Raw genomic sequence first — 25761 nt, 5'->3', positions numbered from 1 at the left:
AATGACTCAAGTCAGTGGAGTAAGATTGTTTCAAGCCTGTTTCAGAATTTCCCTTTTTCTTACCTAATTTGCACATTTTTGACACTGATGTGTTCATTTGAACAAATTCACATCTCAACCCCTACATCTACCTGTACACCAAATACTGAGACGGTAGCTTTGGCGCTATGGGAGCCTTTGTGTGTGATGGACATACATCCGCACACACCCACAAATATACAGACATACAGACGCCACTTAGACTCATCATATAAGCTCTTTTTGGTATTTATATATAAAACCAAATATGAGCTAAAAATGATTTGTCTGCATTTCCCACAAGAATGACGACGATAAAACCTGCTAGTGTTACAAAGGATACTACAGGTCACACTAATTCATGGCTCAGACTACAAGCTGCAGCAACAGCCACACATGCAACAATAAAATTTGTCTGAATTTCAAGTGATAGTGTCTGAAGTCGCGCTCGTGTAGCTATATTTAGTAACAAAACCTGAAATTGCAATCAGCGCTATTTTGACACCTCACCCTGCTAGGGACAAGTCTGAAACTACATATAGTAGATGCTGCTATTGAGAAATCAGGGATTTTAATTAGGGATTTCACATCAAGCTTTCCATATGAATTTTTTCTCCCACTTATTCAACTTGTTGCTGCCTGATTTTGAACATATTGCATAAATTCAAACATATTAAACAAGTATCATAAATGAAACACAAAACTCAAAACAAAATTAATATATTTTCTAAAATATCACTGCCGACAGATATCATATTGCTATACATAGGGGATGACAGTAAATTTCTGTTTCAGAATTTACCCTGTACATATCATGATGTAAAAATCCAACAGCTTGACACAACCAAATCATATAATTTCAAAGATTTTGGTATATTTGGTGACGAACGATGTATTTTGCTTGATTTGAAATTATCATATTCAAGGCACTACGAATTGCAGGAAACCCAAAATTACCATATGCAATGTTTGAAATAAGTCAGCATTTTTTTGGTTCATACTAGTTGCTATAGTTCTAAGAACTCAGCTGAACTTTCTTCAATCAAAGGAAAGTACACAAATCACTTTGTAGTGATCTCCACATGCAAGAAAGGTCACATTGTTGAATTGCTATTGACAGTCTTTGAAAATTACAACCTGCTACTGATCTTAACATGCAAATATCTTTTGCAGTCTTGACCTCCATGTGACCCTCAGTAAAAGTACACAACATACAGAGAACTGAAGATTGATACAGAGATGCAGAAATCTGCTTCCCGCATGAATAAAACACATAATAGTTGCCTACGCCTTTTATCACCTACACACATAGAAACCCTATTGTACATCGGCAGTTTGGAATTTCTATATTTTATTTTGTTATTTTTGCTCATTTACACAACAACATCAAATAGATAAAGACATGACACATTGGTCAAACATATCCTATCTGTTACTTCATCACTAGCCAAAACAAGCAACCTAGAGGCTGATAACACTCCCTCTGATATTTAAAACAATTTAGATCATAGGTATAGGCCGATTTGCCAGTTAAGGAAATACTAATGAACATGGGAGGTATTGGAATATCAGCAGCAAATTCTGAATATGCTGTAGATTATTTTTTTGATGGGAAAAATTCCAGCCAGAGCCGGATGCGATTGCTGGGGGTGTACATCATTGATGTCAAACTTTGTGGGTACCAACATTTAACCATAGCTAAACTGTCCACTGAGACAAATGTTTTGCTTGACCAAAATCAGCGAAAATTGCCCCAAAATTACAAGTATGCAAATTTTATCATAATTTCAACAAATCTAAGTAACGGCACCCCTGGTAACATGCATACAAAAGCAATCTGACAAGAGGATTCTAACAGTTTTAGAATTTTTTACCAAAAATATAAAAATACCGCAATTATACGGTGTCGCTCAAATTTGATCAGAATTGGTACATACCAGTATGGGTACCAAAGATCAACAATAAATGTTGTTTATCTGTTCAGTGCAGGAAAATTCTACGTTGATGTTATGACAATGATTTCTGCACAGTACAACCAGAAAAACAACAAGAAATATTTAAACCAGAAAAACAAGAATGAAAAAAATAATTAAGGTCTGAAACTTTAGGTACTGAAGGTCAACTTTAGCAACATGATATGCATAGCAGAAAGGCAGCTAGCCCCCCTTAGTTTGACCATAGACGGTCTTCCTCCCCTCTACTGACGGTCTTCCTCCCCTCTACTGTCTATGGTTTGAGCAGGTCTGTTAATATGTAACAGTTCATAAACAATGACAGGAAATGACTCAAGTCAGTGGAGTAAGATTGTTTCAAGCCTGTTTCAGAATTTCCCTTTTTCTTATCTCATTTGCACATTTTTGACACTGATGTGTTCATTTGAACAAATTCACATCTCAACCCCTACATCTACCTGTACACCAAATACTAAGACAGTAGCTTTGGCGGTATGGGAGCCTTTGTGTGTGAAGGACATACATCCGCACATACCAACAAATATACAGACACTTAGACTCATCATATAAGCTCTTTTTGGTATTTATATATAAAACCAAATATGAGCTAAAAAATCACCCCCAAAATACAGTATTGCAGATTTTGTCACGATTTGTACAAAACTGATGTACATCATCCCTAGGGACCTACTTATTACTCAAACAAAATTAGTTTGTGTATACTCATGAATACTCTAATACTTGCTACAGTTTTATCACTACCGTTATATGTGTTTTGATCATATCATGAAACATAAATTTGGATGCACAGAAATCAAAAATTTCAGTGCACAAATCAAAACTTAAAATCTGAATTTGGGTATACAGATCACATCATGAAACCTGCTTATTACTCAAACAAAATTAGTTTGTGTATACTTATGAATACTCCCATTCTAGATATAGTTTTGTTACTGTCATTATATGTGTTTGATCATATCATGAAACCCAAATCTGGGTGCATAAATCATATTATGAAATCAAAAATTTGGGTGTACATTAAATCACAGCATAAAATCTGAATTTGGCCATTGGGTATACAGATCACTTCATGAAACCAAAATTTGGGTGCATAGATCCCATCATAAAATCCAAATATGGGTATACAGATCACAGTATCTCCATGAAATCCAAATTTGGGTATAAAAACCACGTCATGTATACAGATCACATCACGAAACCCAAATTTGAGTGCACTGATCACATACAGGAAATCCAAAGTTGAGGGTATACCCATCACATCCTGAAAGTTAGCCCAAATTTGAGTATATTGATCACATCGTGAAATAAATTGGCTACTTGAGGCTTGTAGTTCTCGCTGTTGTCCTGCAGTCTTGTGTCAATATGGTGGAGGGAGTTTCAAATTACTGAGTGACCCAGCCAAGGCCCCAGTAACCTCAATATGACATCCACAATGTTGGCCATTTATCAATAGTGTGTTGAACTTTGGTTGACCCAGCCTTGCTATGTCAGTAAATCAACAGACACCCACATGACCATGAACTTTTCCCATTTTACCGACATACAGAAAATGTACATCGATATATAAAAGAAAAAGAAAAAATATATGCTTGTTGAAAAATGATGATAAGAATTTGATGTTGATTAATACATAAAATTCATTATTAATTTTCTTTAACAAAGTGGCCATCGTATCTTAGTTTCATGTGATATTGACCTTGTGACATTATTTACTGGTACATTCTTCATAGATGAAGTATGACTTTGGAGATCAACTTGTGTTTTCTGTTGTGTACACAAAGGCCAAACAGTCCTAATATGGCTCCCCGGACTCGATGCATACAAAAGCCGCAACACCATGAAAGGGACGGGTATTGGATGACGTGAACGCATGCGACGTGAACAGGGATAGGTCAAACTGCCTTTCTATCTTGTGTTCTAAAATTAGCAAGGCATCGTGTCACATGACAAACTTACTCACTGCAATTGGCTATGCCATACTGAACTGAACAAACAGCACTTTTTGAACAAATATGCCGTCATTTATTACATTGATTTAAAGGGTCAATGTGAGTTCAGCAGCCTTGAGACGCTACAGAAAAACATGTCCAGACTATTTACTCATTTCACTTGATTAGCAGCTTCCTTTATCATAAGCGGCTGTTAAATTGACATTATCAGTCATAACCTTACTTGCAATGAGACATATCCATGGTGTACTGTAGAGTTGATTCCAGATAAATCTACATGTATAACACACACTTTGGTGAAACTATATGCATGCAGTCAAGGCTTATTGATTTACAGTTGAGCATCAATAGCTGAACAGATTATCACTTAAATGAAATTCCTGGAAGACATTTGACATAGCAATCACATATTATGATGGAAAATCTACTATTCAGTCTCTTTTCTTTCAAATGCCTCTACCATATGTTCAACATTCATTTTCTTGCCAGTTGTAATTTGACCTTAAACCAAACATTGTACAGACCCTCCCTGGCTGATTCACAGTGAAGTGATTTAAATGTTTTGAAAATTTGCATTCAATTTCAAGTTTTTTTAAAAAAAGAAAATATTATTTTGATCTTAAGGTGTGTAATTGGCATTTGGAAATATCTCTTTTTTTGAAATATGTCTTATGCATTCAATCAGAAAATATCATGTAAAATAACATGGCTGAGATGTTTAATTTGCTTTACATGATAAATTACTGACTCAGTTCAGGTTCAGTTCAATGACTCCGTGTAAAGATGCTGAGAGTCTTGTCAAGGCTAATACTGCCATTGATCATTGTGAAAAATTAACCGTCTGCACAAAAAACCTTCAGCCGAGATTTGCGGGAAAATCTCGAAACTTCAAAGGTCACCTTGTGACAACTCAATCAAACAATCACTATGTCAAGGATACAGATATGTTCAGTTGTGCATATCTCCTGTGTAAAGAAAGGCTGGCGTAGGTCAACACACAGAAGGCCACCGTGCACTTGGGCATGCCAAGAGTACGCATGCCCTGAGTGAATGCTGACATTCACCGTTGCCAAGGCCATCATATGCTAAACACATATGTAGTAAAGTTAAGCTGAGGTCACGCTCAGAATGAGTCAATGACCAACTGTCACTGTGCCAATAACCTGAACCAAGGTTAAATTCACTGGTGCACAGGACTAGTACAGTACGTGCACGGGGCAACTTATAAAAACCACATAGGCTGTCACCATATTAAATTGAGATGTTAAGAGCGTAGCTATCGTGAATATGTCAGACAATGCTAGAAGGGAATTGAGTGGAGTAATGAATATCTAACCTTTCAGGGGTGGCTTTCACAGCACCTTCTACAGAACCTCAATACAATATGATTGATACGATAGTTTCAAAATGACATCATGCCCTTTCAATAAACTTCTGACATATAAGGCTTAACAGGATTTCTACAACAGCACAACACCCAGTATCATTTCTTGATAATGCATATTTTTTTATAATTCCAGCCGATTACTGTAGTCTATCCCTTTTTGTCCATTTTAGCAAAAAGGTAAAACATCTGCTACCCTTCCAGGAATACTGATAGGCTACATGTATGTACAACACATCATCCTATATCCCAGATACCAAACACTAACAATGAATACGGTAGTACTTGATAGCACAGTTGAAGGATTTAATCCCGATATTAAAACCAAATGTTATCCCTAAATCCAGTTATTTGCAAAATAGACACATATTTCTTTTCACTAAATTCTCAATTTCTCTGCTTGTTTGTACTTTACAATCACCAAGACAAAAAAGTGTCACTCCCATTCGACAATTGATTCGTAAATTTGACATTGCAGAGAGAGTGTTTCCATTCCCCAGACATGTTGGATAGTTTATATCAATTCTCTAACTTAACATATCCACATATACATGAAAGTACTTCCAGACTTTCATACAACGGTAGGCTGACATAAATAAGAAACTGAAGTACATGCATGTACAGAAAATAAAATTACATTCATACCAGGCTGACATAAATAACAAACTTTGTCCAAAAGAAGAAATGCCAAGATTAGTCTTCAACTGTCAGTTACAGGGTAAGCTCAGTCACTAACATCATCCATTGTCTTGTTCCCGTGCTTAAGCCAGGGAATGCATATTGGTCAAATTTACCAATTTTAAAAGGTTTTTGATACAATCTACTGACCACAGCATCGATGTGACATGTAATCTAAAAGTAAGATCATGTACAGTAACATACTATAGTCAAGACAAAGCTATTTGTGGTCACATATATCGTACCTCTGAAAACACCTACTGCCACTACAATCTTTATTTTCCGCAGATCGTCCATGTAGCCGACACGAAGTGTCTAATACCGGCTACCGAAAACTATGAAAAATAGTAAAGAATGAGCTAAAAAATCACTATCAGTTTTAAGTTGCAGGTAGGATAAGTCTGTGCCTTTGTATAAAATACTATAAAAATAGTAGAAAGTGAGTAACCAGCTGAAAATTAGTGGAGGAGACCTTAACCGCATATCATTTGCATCTCATTGTCGGCTACATGGACTGCGTGCCTTATTTTCACTGACCTGACTGTAAACTCTTTTGCATGAGTATACACGTACATCAATTTTTTAATAGCCTGCTTTCCACAGTTTTTGTACACTTACACTGGGCTATACTGATTTAATGCATGGGTAAACTGATTAACGGGTAAACACATCTCTTCAGTCTCCACATCTGTATCAATGCAAGTCCAACAGTCCTACAGTCTAGTCTGCTAGTGCCTGTGTACATTATTCATCATACAAGTCTGCACACTGGGTTGACCTTACTTGCCTGTTCTACTGTATCCATGAGTCCAGGCAAAACATTTAGCAGTCCAAGAATTGAGACTTCTTGATATGCTCATCCAGCATTGGTTTTATTGGGATATTTTTTCATTTTTACACAAATATATACACAATCGAGAATGTTCTCATAATCCAACTGTTTCTATCAAGGGAACACGACTTTTAACAAACAACAAACAGTGATATACCCACTCATATCCAACCACAGACAGTCTCACATATCTCGTGACCAACTAAAAACCTAACTGTATGAATTACCTATAATACTGATAAAAATAAACCATTACATGAATATCAAAAGTATACTATAATATCAAACTCTTCACGTGACCTGAAATGACGAGACACTTCATTTATATGCATGATATTTCCGGAGAGAGATGATCACGGTATACTGAACATTGCAATAATAATGGAACTATTAAACTGCAAAGCCTATCTGACTGGCATCAGTTCAAATCTAATAATAGATTTTTACATCCACTGGGTATACAGTTTAGCTGAGCCATATCATTTCTGAGTGCAGCTCCCCTATTCCATTGAGTATTGTGGACTGTCCCATAAACAAGTATGTGTGACTCTATAACCTCAGTCAGGTCGTTCACAACAAAGCAGGTTTGTTCAATAAATATCTCTCATAAATGTGCTGAATGACTACCATATTATACCAACGCTGCATTTTCACATTGACTCTGCACATTCAAAATTAAATATGGGCCTCATTCTGGGAAGTTGATAAGATGACAAAAAATATTCTGAAATTGTGATCAGTACAATTGTTGATACAAACGAATACTTTCTGTTTTGGAATTCTCAGTTTTTGAATAATGCTCAATGAGGTTGTCACCAACTGTTCTTAAATGTGACAATGCTATTTAATACACTATTATTACATTGCAACTATATGTTTTGGCATACTAACATTCTAATCCCTGAGGCAATTAAACTTAATAGATTTTGATATTATAGTATGTTGTTGGGAAAAACACTAAAATGTAAAACAGCATATATCTGGGTGAGGGTGAACTGATGGACTAGGTCAAGGCTACACACAGTAGATCAGCAAGACTTCACAATATCAAAAGATTGAAGTCAATGGATGTAGATGTATGTACTAGGTTGTGACAACACACAGGCATGTGTAGCTGCTGGGCCAAGGTACATGATTTGATGGTAGGTCAAACAACTTTAACCTATTCACCTTAATTCCTGTAAACAGGTTTACAATCACCATTGACAAACCATGGTGGTGTACAACAGCTTTAATTAAAATCTTGTTCCTAGTTTTGAAAATTATCGCCAAATCGTTTAGTTTTTTACATTAGTGAAGCCTTAAGGTCATTGAACAAGCTTGAACACCATTGCTAAGAAGTTCAAACAGAGTATGTATGAATTAGCATCGATGTGCAAGTGAGTATCGGTGTTTAGATTTCACTGTACCTACATGTATGTATATTGCACACTCAGAAAGAAATTAGAACATAGGACTGTATTTCAGTGGGAAACAGTGACCTTACCATAAGGTCAAGGTTACAAAGGGAAAAGCAAGATGACTTCAAAGAGCATGGATAATAACTCAAAACTAATGACTTCAATATCTGACCAAAATGTCAAGTTTGATAATGGTGTTGACAATAATTACTGTACAGAAAAAAGCAAACAAAGTGGAACAAGTCCATCTACTAGTTATGAACCTATAAACTAAGCTCATGGAGAAACACATAAACATGCACACATCTACACATATATATCAATAAATGTGCTCACATTAACCCTTTGAGTGCTGTAATTGTTCCAACCAAAATTTTAGTGCAACATTTTTACCAATTTTTATGAATTTTTCTGTTATTTTTTTATAATTTTTGACCAAATTGACATCACATGCCATTGGCTACTGTTCATTATCAAAATTTTGACAAAAATCTGAAAAACAAGTCATCGTTGATGACACAGTCCCCACTTGTTAATGGTATTTTGATTACAGGTCCTAAGAGAGGATATACTCCTCTTCACTACCGGTAGGTCTGTGATAAAAATACTTTTGAATGAATTGGCTTGATACATGTCTGAGTTATGGTTCAGGACATGAAAAAATCGTAATAAAATGGTCGCACAGTGGCCATATTGGATCACATCACAAAACAAATTGATGTCCATAGCTATGACATTGGTGGATGTCCTTGTACCAACTTTGAATAAAATTGGTCGAAACATGCGGATATGCCTGAGAAATGGCTCTGTACATGAAAAAATCGTAATAAAATGGCCGCCTGGCGGCCATATTGGATCGTATCACAAAACAGATTGACGTGCATATGTATGACATAGGTCAATGTCCTTGTACTAACTTTGAATAAAATCGGTTGAGATATGCCTGAGTTATGGCTCTGTACATGAAAAAATCGTAATAAAATGGCCGCACAAAACGGCCGCACAGCGGCCATTTTGGATCGTATCACAAAACAAATTGCTGTGCACAGCTATGACATTTGTCAATAAGCTTGTACCAACTTTGAATAAAATCGGTTGAAACGTGCCTGAGTAATGGCTCTGTACATGAAAAAATCGTAATAATATGGCCGCCTGGCGGCCATATTGGATCGTATCACAAAACAGATTGACGTGCATATGTATGACATAGGTCAATGTCCTTGTACCAACTTTGAATAAAATCGGTTGAGATATGCCTGAGTAATGGCTCTGTACATGAAAAAATCGTAATAAAATGGCCGCCTGGCGGCCATATTGGATCGTATCACAAAACAAATTCACGTGCATCTGTATGACATATGAAGTAATCCTTGTACTAAGTTTGAATAAAATCGGTTGGAACATGCCTGAGTTATGGCTCTGTACATGAAAAAAATCGTAATAAAATGGCCGCCTGGCGGCCATATTGGATCGTACCGCAAAACAAATTCACGTGCATCTGTATGACATATGAAGTAATCCTTGTACCAAGTTTGAATGAAATCGCTCCAGGCATCTCAGAGATATCTGCATGAACGGACGCACGCACGCACGCACCGATGCACGCATGTACGGACATGACCAAACCTATAAGTCCCCCCGGACGGTGTCCGTGGGGACTAAAAATAGACTGGAGTATATTTTCTAAAGGTGACAAAAATTGACTTCGGCGCTCAAAGGGTTAATACACATTACTTGGTACTAATTAAAGGTATTAATTATGTGTTAAGACAAAACACACATGAGACAACTCTGGTTAACTCAAACAGAATGCACAAACACACTGATGGAAAACTGTAGCATACAAGGGTAAAATATTGCACAGTAAGAAGTACATATGATATTGGTATTGATACTGTGTAAACATGTGTATTGATAGAGTTTCAAGCAAATTGAGGATGCCACTTGTTATTAAAAATTGCTCAGCATATGTAATTGTCGGTACAAGATACAAGAACTTCAATTAGGAAGCTATCAAATAAGTCATGTCTTGGAAAATTTTGTATAAACATTTGGGAATTCATCATTCTTTGCTTAATCCTATACGGAAAGTGATAGTTCTCAAATATGAAATTTATTCATCCCCATTCTCTATTTCCATTGTTATTCAGGGATGCTTAACACACTCACTTTTGAAAAGGCAATGATCTACACTCCTCGTAACTTACTGATCATAAACAGCGATGGATCTTCATTCTGCTGAAAAGACTTATATGGGCCATAGTTCATTGAGGATATTTTTATAAAAGTATGTCTTTCAGGCAAAGAATGTCTTCTATGCATCAACTGAAATGGAACACTGGTTGCCATAGTAATAACTCTTTCAAATCCACGGAGGTTGACGAAGTTGCTCAGAGTGGATTCCAGACATGCGTCGATAGCACACAGTTTATAAAAAAACAGTTTGGGATATTAATAACCCTGATTTACTTTTTCACCTTCCACAGTGCGAAACCAGGTCGGTGAAAATTTCCGAGCCAATACATAATTTAAGGCCCCTGCAAACAGCAGTTCTTGTAAAAATACACATGTACTTCAAACAAACCATTATTTGGACTGTTTAACAATAATAATAATAATAATAATAATAATAATAAGAAAGAATATTTATAATGGGCCTAATCTCAAAATGGAGCTCTAGGCGCAGGACAAAATACACTATTACCTAAAAAAATGTGTCTTGTGGGCATGGTGGAATGAAATACGTGAATCCATATGGCGTAGGTTGACAGGCAGACTGTTCCAAGTTTTCAGTCTTGAGTGGGAAAAAGACCATTCACCAAAGGATTTTGTGGCAACACGCGGTATTCTAAAATGTATCCGATAAAATGATCACAGCCTTGATATTCTGTGCAGTGTAAAAAGTCTGTTGGTTAACAGAAATATTCTGAATAATTGCAAATTGTATTCATTTCTGTAAGTTTTGTCATGATGTTACACTCTCTTGACTAAGCAAAGAATAGTTTTGACCAAAGTAACTAACCTGTAACCAATCTGTCTGTAGTGCATGTAAACAGCCCTGACATAATGATAAATATCATGGCAATCTTTCTCCTTTCTTTTTTGCAGAGATGAAAAAAAGAAAACGGATGACAAAAGAAAAAAGTGCAACAAAAATACATGTACTGCTCTGTCAAAAGATTTTACTCTTACAGTATAAACATACACACAACTCATTGCATTGTCTCTGAAATTGATATATCCTTAGAGCATACCAATCTACATGCAGATGATATATGCAGACCATTCTTGCAAATTTTTATTGCTGCATATATTATCCAAATAAGGCTCGCTACAACAACTTCAAAATACAATTTCTATGATTTGGAAAATGACATGCATTATGCATTTGTTTTTTTTGAAATTTGTCACCAAATACACCATAGAACTGATACATGGAATATGCATATACCAATGTGAGAGACAGAGAGAGAGAGCTTAGCAGCTGGGTCCATAATGCTCTTTTCCCACTACACCACTGAATAACATGTATTTTTAGCCATATTCTGTGACTGATCCCAACATCATACAGTAACCAGGTACTATTTGGTCATTTCAATAAAACTGCATTGATCACACAGTTGGGTTTGATCAGAAAAATGCATTCATGTCAAATTTATATTATTTACATCAAAGTCACCCAGTCCTATAACAGTTTATTTTAATCTCCCCCTCCAGCTCTTCTACAAGAATATACATAATTAATTGAGGTAATGTAGTTTTGTTGTCTTTATCTGCACAGATATTAAGAAGACCACACTTGGGAACAATTGTCAAACTATAAATTATATTTACATGTACAATACATTGCAACACAGAATATATATAAATATACATAAATATATATATATATATATATATATATATATATATAATATATTATATATATATATATATATATATATATATATATATATATATATATATATATATATACTTTCCCCCACATTAATACATAAAACATGTATGGAATTTATGTACAATATCATTATAATAGGGCCTGCATGCTGTAGACAGACAGGACACATGAGACGTCAACTTATAACAAGGTTGTATCAGCCAAAATGAGATCCTGTAGCTTTCCCCATGGTGAACCGTGGTGGTTCAGGTCTTGGAAGAAATTCAACTAGGCCAAAGCTGTTGCATATGGGGACTTTGTATAAATCAAGCTACGTACCTCAAGCTTTAGCTCACCAAATTTTGATGACCTGTGACCTATTAAAGAGAAGCTGATATGTTCATGAGAGCTAACGGCAAATGTTGAAGCAGCTGGTCTATGGTCATCACGTTATTACAGCATGTAATTGGCAAGGGTAAGCTGTTTTTATTGATAAAAGTACAGTACAAATGAAGGACAAACAAGCAAATATTCTAATTTTGCACTCCTGCTATCCTTCAACCCTACCACCCTAGTTCCCTGTGTTGATGTCTAACTTTGATACAGAAAGCAATAGAACTGGGATAAACAGTGCTGGTGAAAAGGTTGAATGGCAAATGTTACAAATAGGCCAGTAATAAATATTTTTATCTTTTTTTTCCTTTCTTTTGAGAAACACTGTACTTGAACTGACTGTAAACATGTCACCAAAAATGGGGGCACACAACGATGATAGCAAAAATAAGTTGATCTATTAAAGCTATATTAATCTTTCTCTACAATACATTGTCACCAGATACTGCTGTGATTCATTCATGAATACATGGATTTCTTACAGATGAAACTGCACATATGATGCTGTAATGGAATAAAAATCCTTAAAATCTATGAAATAATTTTATTAACAAAGACATCAGCTCAAGTCAAGACAAGAATACAAAAACTGTAAAAGGCATTTTCCACAGTAGAACAGATACACTTTATCAGTACAGAACTACTGCACTCAAATTAACATGAACTGTGTTTTTGCAAATGGGTGGCAACCTCACATGTCAATGTCAGTGCAAGGTACCCGATGCCTTGAACTGCTCAAGATCTTGGTATCTGATACTAAAATTGATAACTATACATGTATCTACGAAAAAGCGCTTGGACATTTTCATCTAGCTCTGGTGGGCAAACAAGCATCTCAGGAGAGGGCTGCTATCATACAAATACCACGTCATCCTTCCCTGGTTTTAATGAATGGCCATATCATGTGAACACACTGTCTGATTGTGTTAAAGCTACGAGGAATCTAACAAGGTCAGGGCACTCTAACCTGCCACTTTGACTAACAAACTTTGCCATAGAAAAAACAATGATATCAGTATGTGTGCGCCTGATAGCCTTATTCTAAGGTTGCTTGTCACAGGAAAGTCAGTGTAATGTTGAAAAACACATACTTATGGATGGAAAGGACGAGAATTGTAACAGCATATTATCAAGGTCAACTTGACATGGATTCATTACATTATATTCGGGTGAAAGGCCTATTGTCTGGTACATGCTCGCCAGTGAAAAAAAAAAAGCTTCATCAAAAATACATTGCCTTCTAAAGCATGTAATGTTTACAGGCTTGAAGGTTATAATATTGTTCCATGAAACCATGCCCTGAAATTACAACCACATGAATTTGCTCAATTCCTCTATCCTGGACAACGGCTGCAACGCAAGTTCTGCTCAGAATACAAGTACAATTTTACAGCTAGTAGGTTGGGAGATTTCACTTTTTAGGGACAAATGGCCAAAGAAAATATTAGATAACGTTATGATCACAAGGTGACTGAAAAAATACCTCTTCTGATAGTTGCTCCTTCCCCAGTACGATAATTCTGTCCTCCGTCTCTGGGCTGTGAGTAGTACTTCCAAGGTCACCTTCTACAGCCCGACAACTGCTACTCAGTTTGCATTCTGCATATATTATGTTAATTTGGCATCATGTGACCCGATGTGTCACAGAGAGGGTGATCAGCTCATTTACCTTATCCTTTGACCTTTGCTGAAAGTAGTTCCTGTATAAATGCCAGCGGCATGTAGGCCTACTATCTCATGAACAGTACGGTATTCACTATTGAGTGCAGTTCCAATAGATTCCCCATAACACATAGATTTAACATTGGACTTTTCTATGGATAAAGGGATATGGCTGTATTTCTCTGATACAATAGTAAAGTGCACTGCACCCCATGCCTTACGTCACAGTCCCTCTATCCACCGGTCTGGAAACGCCTATTGTAAAAGGTGTCAATCACCTAGACCGCACAGCCGAACCGCGATACGAGGGCCAGTCACGTGATAATGCGTAGCTTGGGTTTGTCCTGCATGCCACAGTCCCCGATTGTGTGTACGCTTTTCTCGAATTTTCGCTGTTTTTGGCTCTATTAAGTGTTCTCTGCGTCTATCTACGACACGAAGACAGAAATTATCATATCCTGAAACCGGTGTGTGTTTTCGTGATCCTTATCCCATCGTAAATGATGATAGTGTGCGATAATTTCTGGGATTGACCGCTGCGAGTGTGTTGACGTACGTAGCACAAGCAACGGCTGGAATCACTCCGGAAAATTTGTGGTCCCCCTTCTCTTGCAATGCTAGTAGTCAGTGTCTCCAAATATGATCTAAATATGTTTTCTGTGTAATATTCTGTGAAATTATGTCTGTTAACTGAGCAGAATAGGAACGACAACTGCAGAAATGCACGTAGATTTTTTTCGCATATATATTTTCCCATGTAGCGTCAATATGGCCACAGTCCCTCTATCCACTAGAGGGACTGTGATATGTCGAACTCTCGATACGTACGCTCGCGCTCAGGCACAGTAAATACCTTTTACAAAATGCTATCATGTCAACACAATAACAAGTTTGGTAATGAACTACTCAGCTGTCGATGTTAATATTCAGCTGATTTTGCCTGTCTTCTTGATTTCGGGCAATAGTCCATGACACTTGCGAACAGTGCATGGCCATTTTGTTTTTCGATCGTGATCATAATGCAACCATAATGTGTGGTCCCTTTCAAGCTTTATCTAGAGGGGCAACGTTACCCATTTAATGAAAAAATAAATTGTTTAGTGTTTCTAAAGTGAACAAGTTGTAATGTTTTGTGATATTCTGAAAATAACAACCCACAAACGTCATGTTTTTGAACGATCACATTGCGGCTGTCATAGGATCGTGGGGTAGCGACATCGATATAGCGGCCAGTTGAACATTGTCAGTGTCCTTTGTTTAAGGTGTGAATCGTGTGTTGGTTCATATCACGGAGTGTCACAAAGAAACCAGCCACGTTTCCAGACCGGTGGATAGAGGGACTGTGCTTACGTCATGCAGCAAAAACACCTAGCCCATCCTACAACACAAAGAAGACAACGTGTACTTCAGTAGCAACCGACCTACTTTCATGGCATGACCTCACATCAGAGCAGAGATACATAGTGCAATCATTGAACTACATTTTCTGGAGTTAATGGATTCACATACGCTGATACAATTTAAAAAACTGCCTATTATACAGAAGCTCAGTAGTCAACATACATACATGTGGATGAAAAAAACAGCAGAATTATAGAACCCTCACTATTTTACCAACACTCAAAAACTTGTGACATTATCAATTCATAGTAGGGAGAATTGGTTCTTTTAGTACTGCCCATAAATCAAAAGAAATGGGGCACAGGTTTGCTTGACCGACATATTTCAACCGACCTCCTTTTCAAACATGGCGTTTGGTTGGCACATTTTTTAGTCCTCCTGTGGCACATGCACTCAACCATGGAGAACTTAGCTAGACGACTCCCACAATTTTGCAAAAAATCAATCAATTCCTTGATCATCCTTCACTGTCACATATAATTCAGACAAAATGTAATAGGCCTGACTTACTCTCAACTGAGTCAGTAAGTCATTGATTTATACACTGTACTTGCTATATCTCTGCAGCATTGCTGCGGAGAAGCTTTGAGAATCAGCCATAAGTAAACCGCCATATTTGATTCATCTGCTCTTTCACAAAGGCAGTAACTTGGGGGAGTGGGAGGTGGATCCAACAATTCAAATGCCTCCTTTTAATTAATGGACTGGTCATATACAAATGATTTGAGTGCCAAAGTCAATTTTTGTCACCTTTATAAAATATGCTCCAGTCAAATTTTTTCCAGATTTTTGCCAAAATTTTGATGTCATTGTTGATGACACAGTCCCCACTTGTTAATGGGTACTTTAATTACAAGTCCTCAGAGAGGATAGAGTCCTCTTCATTAATTAGGTCTGATTAAAAATACTATGATACAGACAGGGCTTAATGGCTGAGAATGATCGAGTTCCATGGTAGTGAAAACATAAAATCAATGTAGGCAGCCATCCTAATTACAAAAGGTTATTAAATGAGTCAATTAGTAATAAATCGAAAGGATGCTGCCAAACATTTTTGCATCCTATCCTAACACTGACAGATTATCACCAGTACCATATTTCATAAAGTTTGATGCAGTGTTTCTGGACATTCACCCTCAAAACAAAAATACATTATGTAAATGCAAACTAGCAATTAATTTAAATGATACCACTAAATGTCATTGAATTGTATTTACAACACTATGAGATCAACATCTTTACTAAGTTTCATCAAATTTGACGCAGTATTTGTGGATATATTACTCTAATTGGGAAAGTTCATTATTTATGCAATTACAAATTAATTAACATGACACTGATAAATGTCTTTTTCACTGTTGAAGCAATGTGAGCTTAACATTTGTACCAAGTTTCATGAAATTTGATGCAGTATTTCCTGACATATCAGCCTAATTACGAAAATTCAATAATTAACATGATACTGCTACATGCCGTGAAACAAATTGATGTGCATATGTATGACATAGGTCAATGTCCTTGTACCAACTTTGAATGGTACTGGTGGAAATATGCCTGAGTTATGGCTCTATACATGAAAAAATCGTAACAAAATGGCCGCCACGCAGCCATATTTGATCTTACCATCTAAAAAGTCAACATGCATATGTATGACATTTAAGTCAATCTCCATGTACCTACTTTGAATAAAATCTGTTGAGACTTGCCAGAATTATGGCTCTCGACATGTAAAAAACCATAACAAAATGGCCGCCATGTGGCCATATTGGATCATATCATGAAGAAATCGACTTACATATGTATAACATAAGTAAATGTCCTAATACCAACTTTGAATAAAATCAGTTGATACATGTCTGCGCTATGGTTCCGGACATGAAAAAATCGTAACAAAATGGTCGCCCTGCATCCATATTCAATCTTATCATAAAACAAATCAATGTGCATATGCATGACATAGGTCAATGTCCTTGTACCAGCTTTGAATAAATTGGGTTAAGATGTGCTTGAGTTATGTCTCAGTACATGAAAAAATTGTTAAAAAATGGCCGCACGGCGGCCATATTGGATTTTATTACAAAACAAATCGACGTGCATATGACCTATGACGGAATCCCTGTACCAAGTTTGAATGAAATCACTCCAGGCATCACTGAGATATCTGCGTGAAAGGACGGACGCACGCACGCATGTACGGACGCACGCACGGACATGACCAAACCTATAAGTTCCCCCGGACAGTGTCTTTTGGGACTAAAAACTGAAGCCAATGAAATGTGATGTCCATTTTGTCCACAATTGTTGAAAAAATTACAGAAAAATTCATAAAAATTGGTTAAATACTATACTAAAATTTTTGCGTAAAAGATTACAACACTCAAAGGGTTAAACAAGAGTGGCTTTTTTACATCAGTGTTTGGTCATAGCTGGCTGTCTCATGAACAAACAATGAAACAGACTAGCCCCAAGTCTCTCCGCTTTTTCTCAGCAGCAGTTACTGGCCAGCCGAGTGACTCTGTGGGCCAACATGGTCACCCAATGATCTATGCAACGGCAATGGTCTGGTAAGCTTTATTCCCTCAATTTATTCTGTTTTGATATTTTGTCCAAGGACTTGGAGCATGTCAACATGAAACATAAAGACAGCAATATTCAGGGAAATAAATCCTCACTTCATCAAACTTTTCAATATCAGCTATAGGCGCAAAACATAAATTGAAAGACTGTTTTATTCCATAGACCCCCTTTTTTAAGGTCTCTCATTATTCAATCTAAAACTTTACATTTGGGAATCCTGTACCAACAATTTTATTATCACACAATCAGACTTGAAAACATCTGTGTTTCAGACTCAAACTGGATAGACACATCTGTGATATTTTTTTCTGAACTGTACAGAAAAGGTTTATACTTCGATTTCACAAATATAACTGGTATATTAGAAATTAAAGGAACACTTAATGTAAATAATATTTAACTATAATTGCTTGTTTTCAAATCTATTTCAAAAATTACGAGAGTGCAGTAGCTTTGGTAGTATCATGCTATTATACATGTACTTGGCACTTTGGACTGTTTGTGATAGATTAATGCCATATATACACTATTATTTTGAGTCTTACACCAAAAAGTAGTGACCAAGTCGGACACAAAATCTGCTCACATACATATAATACCAATCAGAATAACAGTCTACTCACCTATTGTTGATATTGATACACTCGTCATCGCCCCTTGTACTGTTAACGTGTGTGGGTTGATGTGCTGTGACTAGCGGTGCAACATGCAGAAACCCACTCCTGTCTATTCTTGGCAGGTCTTCCAAAAGACTCGTTTTGTCAGCACCATCATGACCTAATGGAGACAGCACAGCCTCATTGCTACGTTGGGTGCTGGCATCTGAGACCACAGTTTTATCGTGTCTACCTGTTTCTTTCTGGTGTGTTATGGGTGATGGCGGTGGTGATGACGGCGGCACGAGCAGTCTTGCTGAAATCCCGGCTGGAGTAAACGTCGATGTGGACGTCGATGGTTGTGGCGTCCATTTTGTCATGTTCTGCAAATCTTCATCACTGCTAACTCTGTCAAGAAGTCTTTGTTTTAGGCTTGTCGGTTTTGTTTCACTTCTGCTGCGGTTTTGTTTAAACACGCTACTAGAGAGTGGAGGATGTACTCTTCTTTGATCATTGTCCGTAGAAAAATTGGAATAAACCCTTGAAGAACTTGTATTATCCATCATGTAACTTGCAAGTATGAAAACACTTGAGAAAATTACAAACCAATTTGAGAAACTAATGTCTCACATTTACATACATGTGAAAGAGTTTGTCTGACTGTCTTTACAGATGCATCATTATCAGATGAAAGCTGCCAAGTTGTCTCTTCCCATCATCATTTCGAAATGTTGCATTTCTGGGGGGAAATGATACAAAAAAAGATATCAGTTAGGTTCTTTGGCAACAATAAATGATGTTGCTGTATAATAAAAGATTTGTGCTATTTTCAACCATCATTTTTGAATTTTTGTTTGTGCTCAAAATAAAATTTGATTGCTAAATTAATGGCAGGATCATTTAGGCTGAAAACAGATAAAAATTGCGATGATGATGCAATAATTGGTACGGCACACATCACAAACTGATACGAATAACTATACTCTGCATTTATACAGCATGTTTGTTTTAAGTCCCACATGACACTATTTACAATTTTCACCACTGAAGAGATACTTGCATGTTTATCTGGCATTTTAATGCATCTATTATGCATAGTTGCAAAGCCAGAAGGTGAGGATATTCAAGCAGACACTGTATCTATGTATAATGAATTTTAAGCCTTCATTTTTCAAGTTACCAGTTTCACTATACCACCAACTAATCAAACACATACCAAAACTTGGTGATCAATTACTGTAGGAAATTGTTTTTACCAAAGCGGCAATTCATTTTTGAACACAGAACTGATAAAAATACACAAGAATATTCTCATATCCTAATTTCAAGACTTATCAACAACCTAAAATTGGTCAAATGGTAAGACATAAGAGTATTCTTTATTAGTTAATAATACAACCAAGTATGAGTCTACATCATCAAGCTTATTGTCTTTCTCTTTCCTTCCATATTTACTTCAGTTCACCACACAATACTACATCTTCAAATATCAGGTTCACTCAAGTACAGCCCTATGTGATTTATAAAATATTCATATTTGTACATAATGATTTTGTAAAACGCTATTTGAGCATTGCATCCCTTCCGAACTCTAGGCTCTTCACAGCTTGAATGTTTTATGCAAAATTCATGCAACATATGTCATTCATTTCTTTGCTGCTGATGTATACATTACATTATATTCATACTGCTTGCTATACACAATAAATATTAAAAAGTTAGAGTCCTCACATTTATACATGTCTTGCACAAACTAACCCTTCAATTGCTGTCATTTTTCCAATCAAAATTTCAGTGCAACATTTTATCAATTTTTATGATTTTGTTGCAATTTTTTTTGATAATTTTGGACCAAATGGACATCACTTTTCATTGGTTACAGCTTTTGATCAAAATTGTGGGAAAAATCTGAAACAAATTGAGAATGAGTCATATTTCATAATGACGTCAAAAATTGACCCAGGCACTCAAAGGGTTTATAAAACTTGAGCAGACCTCATTGTGCCTGGTACTCTCATAACAAAATTCAGAAGAAATTATCTTTCCAATTTTGATTAACTAGATTACTTTTTAATCACAGTGATAAGTCAGATTTTAAAAACAATGAACATTAATTTTTCACACTGAATACAAGTTATTACAAATGTCTTCAAATGAAGAAAATATGGAGAAATTGCATTGAGAAAAAGTTCAAATGCTAGGCTATTGCACTTTGATGACCTCACAGAGACACAAGTTTAAGCATGCATATGCCTTTTAAGCATCCAAGCTGCAATTAAAACTGATGTGAGTCGGTTGACCTGATCAAGTGGGTAAGAAAAATGACTGCTATACACAAGATGAATTCTGTACCTATATCACAATTGTAAACAAAACATTGTTAAAAGTATCAAGAGATTTGCAAAATAGTCCTTCATAGATGTACCTGTGTGCTTTTTACAGTGTTATATAAATACAGCTTGACGCCACTTCCGGAGGATTTATGGATTTATGCAATGGGATACACACATCATATACACCCATTTGAGATAGCTGAGTGCCATATTCATCGATCATAAAACCACAAAAGGCAGTACTCTTTGCAAGACTGTCGATGGAAAGTCATTACAATTTTATTGAAAACAATGTTAATTTAACAGCTTTCAGTGACCAAGGTCTTCATCAATGAATTTTAAAGTCTCCCTGGCTAGATTGTGAGTTGGTAATGGGTAGTAATGGTTGATTGGTTATTCTAGCTAATATACACGATACATGTATATTGAGGAATATCAAACAATATCGTTTTTCCTCTTTTTGCAGCAACTGAACACCAGATTCGGTTTCCATGCAGGACCTGGATTGGACTTCTGACATGTAAAGCCATAGAATTTATTACATGGTTTCTTTGAAATGAGCAAGAAAGCTCATTTCAAAGAAACCATGTAACAATTTTTCTACATTGAAAACTTCACTGATCACAAAGAACTGACTGAATTCAACTGTGTCCTCAAGCTGAACGCAAAGCATACATTGCAAGTTTACAGTGATAAATATTGTGTGATCAGAGTCTTTGTAAATCATTAAACATGGTAAAATATGAGCAGAATGAAGCAAATGCCATGCAGTTTATACCTAAGGTCATCAAGGTCACATGGTATAAACAGAAACTAAGACATACCAGCTATTCTTTCAGCTGTAAAATTCATGACAGTAATACAGTCTCTGATCAAAATCGTGAACTCAAAGACAGATTTCTTTCACATCCTTGGTGACATGAAAACGGTAAAAGCTAATATGCATTAAACAGAATAGGATACATATGTTTACTTTAACATTCCTTTCAGGGCAGAATCTGAGCTAAGCCATAATTCAATTTGGATAGGCTATAAAACCAGTAGCCACCAACTATCTACATTCTAAACTTGATGAAGGAAATGTGCCAACAGTTTTCAGTGGCTCAGTGTATTGATACAAGCTGTCAATTTAAAAGGATCTATGTTCAGTCATTACAAACCAATAAATTTGGAACAAATATAACAGTCAGTGCTTTATCTATGTATTAAACATGTTAAATGACTGGTCTATACTTATGTTTACTTTCACGTGATGGTATGTGTATACTGTGTTACCCTTCAAGGTTATATGATTCTTGCCATTTCTCTAACTTGAGTGGTAAACATGCACAGCTGGTTTGATCAGAATAAATGACAATGACGATGTAGCTTGCAGCATATCTTTATACTCTTCAATATTCTCTGTTTAGTTTGAATAATTTTGAGGAATTTCTTGTCAGTATTTAAAGTAGAAAATGCTTTAGCAAAATTCCTTGCATGCCAATATACCTACTTCTAACTGAATCAAAACAAGGTATACAGGTATAAGGTGAGAGTGATGCAGGTTTCAATGATACTTATCCTAAAGCGGTTCCCAGATGATCCCTGATGTCCATGGTCATAATGATGCTAGCTGCGCCAAGAAGAATTTGTGCTTTTCTCTGAGTAAATCCTAAATTTTCATGATTTGAATTAACTAAATTGTCAACTGTATAGCTAATATAAATATGATATACAGAAAATAAACATCACCCCATTCAAAACAGTCTGCAGACTGACTGTCACCATGACACGTACATCACATTGTCCTTTTCACCTATGAACATATTTACAAGCCCAAAACTCCTGCATAAAAAATCCATTCTATAACTACTGGACTCCTTGAAGCAGCCATGAGTTACCAAATCTCAGTCATGGAACAAATCCAAGGGAACATGTTGATCAGTGTGGACTAGAAATATGAAAACCTACTTTTTAGTGAAAAACAACTTACATCCCTTTTGGACAGGTGTTTTTGCAGTTGCTATCAGTTGGTCATTTTTAAATAAACAACAAGATATGAATCCACAGTATTCATCACCATCTTATTTTAAATTCTACCACTCCATGCATTAAAGTAGGACAATTTGGTATACATTAACACAATTTTGCAATGATAAACTCTTTTACCACCATGGTTTGGCCAAAACTCATTGTTATCAATGGCAATTGTGGCCCCATTTACAGAGAATTGGGGGTGAGCAGGTAAAAGAAAAACAAATCTGAAACTCGTTTTTAAATACACTCAGTGATACTGGAAAACTTTTGTTGTTGTTGTTGTTGTTTTCCCATAGACCCTTGATAAAAACTTTATAAACCTATAACGCTGTCATGTCGATTACAAGAATATATTAAAATATTTTACATAGTGAGAGTCTGTCTGGAAGAATGACCATTTATGCAGTTTCCAAAAATACTATAATTGGTGATAATGCTTGTACGTTTCATGCTTTTCACTTAATCGTTTATGAGTCAGTGTTTTTGAAGTACCATACAAATTACATCATAACGACCTAACACCGTTCCGAGACTGAAAGCTATTATTATCGAAACTTAACAAAACAGCAAAAACAAACAAGTTTGTCAGGAGGGAAAATTACAAGGAGTTTCCCTGCATATTTCACACAAACACGTGACACAAATGAACAGTAATTTTTTAGTCATGGTGTCAACGAGGATTTGTCTAACCAGCCTCTGAGTTTCCACACATCATACTTCATTAGCAATATCGCTGACTTGATTGATCCATAGACAGTGGAGGGGTCCCCCCTCCACTGTCTATGATTGATCACAACTAACTAGATCACAATATTCACAGCGTGTGGAGGCACTGTGACTCCACCAACAGTGAAGATGATACCTACAGCGGGCTCTCCCTCTTAACTCAGCCCTTTAACACTGGAACTTACCTTTCTTGCAACATAAGTTCCCTTGCTAAACCAAATACGACGTGATCAATGAACGACCATGACCTAATAGTGGCTACGAGAATGAACATGTGCACGTGTTCTCGTGTACATTATACGTCTGCAAGAGCGCTTTCATTTTCACCAGCCGTACGAACGCGGGATGCTGATCCCGATTGCCGAAAAACATCGCATGCAGTAATTTCATACGTATCTATAGATTATCAAATAACGCCTGTGATCAAATCATACGGCAGTAGACGCAAATATATTATTATATTGCATACGCATCGAGCGATGTGATCGTACTCGTACCGTACGGCGAGATACTTGCAGTTGCACCCAGCATGACTGCGAACAACTGGTCCCCTCCGTGCTATTTTCCCCTCGTAGACAAGTAGTAAGTAAGAAGTGGGGTGAGATAATAATACAAACCTCCAAGAGTCCTATAGTACTGATTAATGGCGTTATCCTTACTGCGCTTTATGATACTGCGATGACTTGTCTACATGGGAGTAGCTGGCGTTGCTATAAATGTATCCACACACAGTGTTGTGGTTGGAAATCCACAATATCTCTCTTCGCCGTCTGACACCAGAGCCGAAGTACAGGGGTCATCTAATTTTACAACTCCGCCGATTCGCTGTTAACTTTCACACAAAGTTTGATTTAAACGGTGTAACTATGGACATTAAACCATAATTATCATAGAAGTCTTTACTCCATGGAATTGTAGCGACACTGGGTGAAATTTTACCAGTCAAAACGATTTGTCATATAGGGATTACTTTACGATCCCCACCCGACTTCGCACGACAGCAAGATCACGGTGACCCTAACCTTCTCTCTGGCACTATGACCTCACACGCTGTCAATCTAAGGTAAATATTGAACAAGCTTCGACGCGATGTTGTTGGTCTCTTTTTTATTTGCGGACGAATTTTTATTGAAAATGTACCGTTGACCGGGTAGGAAAGTTCTAACAGTTCCGATATAAATGAAAAAACCTGGTCATCATGCATGAACAGCGTGATCGCTGGCAAAGCGCGTAGTGTCAACAAAAGGTAAACAAAAGTTCAACTGGAGTTTAGTTTAGTAGGTTCACGAAGTACGGGGGCGCTCTGCAGAGCAAAGCCACTGCAATGCTAGAGACAGCAGAACAGTCTAATTACTTCTAAAAAATATATATGTTTAGCCTTACTTCAACTCGGTCATTTCTGACATCTCGACCACATTGTTGATGTCCTTCGACTCCTGCATTCTTTCCCGACGCCTTCCTGACATTGCGAAAGGGTTATTCAACTTCAAGTTCATAAAGCTTCACACGGGTACTAGATTGTACGCCTGAAGCACAGTCAAACGGAGGGATTGTGCCCTAAAGTACTGATTTCAGCGATTTCAAAGACTTAAAATAATTCTAACAGCAATTCCTGTAAAGTTTTCCCCTTTTCATCAAGAACTTGCATGTTATTTTTAACATATGAGGTAAGAATTTCACATGAAATTATTCTGAAAGATTTGGATTTCTTAACGCGTGGTGGCGTATATTTAGAACAGCCCGAGCCTCGGACAGGAAAACTGTATACGGAGACCGAAGTACTGCTTGACGAAAAAGCCCATATTAAAGCAAAAACGTTACCGTTAAAGCAAACATGGTCTTCATGATGTCAACAATTTTTTCCTAAAATATATTTCCCAAAACAGATAAAATAGATGTCTGTCATTTTATGTTTCTAATCTTTCAATTTGAACTACTTATTCCAA

The 25761-nt window shown here is 36.6% G+C and overlaps 1 protein-coding gene across 2 annotated transcripts in view; it reads right to left on the bottom strand.

Moving 5' to 3' along the window:
• LOC139150366 (estrogen receptor-like) overlaps positions 1-24834 on the bottom strand; it is a 37013-nt gene extending 12179 nt beyond the window's left edge. Inside the window, exons 1-2 of one of the 2 annotated variants that reach the window (XM_070722677.1) lie at positions 24433-24834; positions 18768-19479 (exon numbers count right to left, since the gene is read on the bottom strand). In XM_070722677.1, the coding sequence (XP_070578778.1) occupies positions 18768-19306 (539 nt within the window). In that variant the 5' untranslated portion in view covers positions 19307-19479; positions 24433-24834. Of the gene's footprint in view, positions 1-10938; positions 11053-18767; positions 19480-24432 lie in introns of those variants that run through there. The other variant, XM_070722678.1, reaches the window with a different exon arrangement.
• Between the last annotated feature and the right edge of the window lie 927 nt (positions 24835-25761).

The sequence above is a fragment of the Ptychodera flava genome, chromosome 14, assembly GCF_041260155.1.
Source record: "Ptychodera flava strain L36383 chromosome 14, AS_Pfla_20210202, whole genome shotgun sequence".
Lineage (NCBI taxonomy): Eukaryota > Metazoa > Hemichordata > Enteropneusta > Ptychoderidae > Ptychodera > Ptychodera flava.
This window is presented reverse-complemented; position numbering and strand designations above follow the sequence as displayed.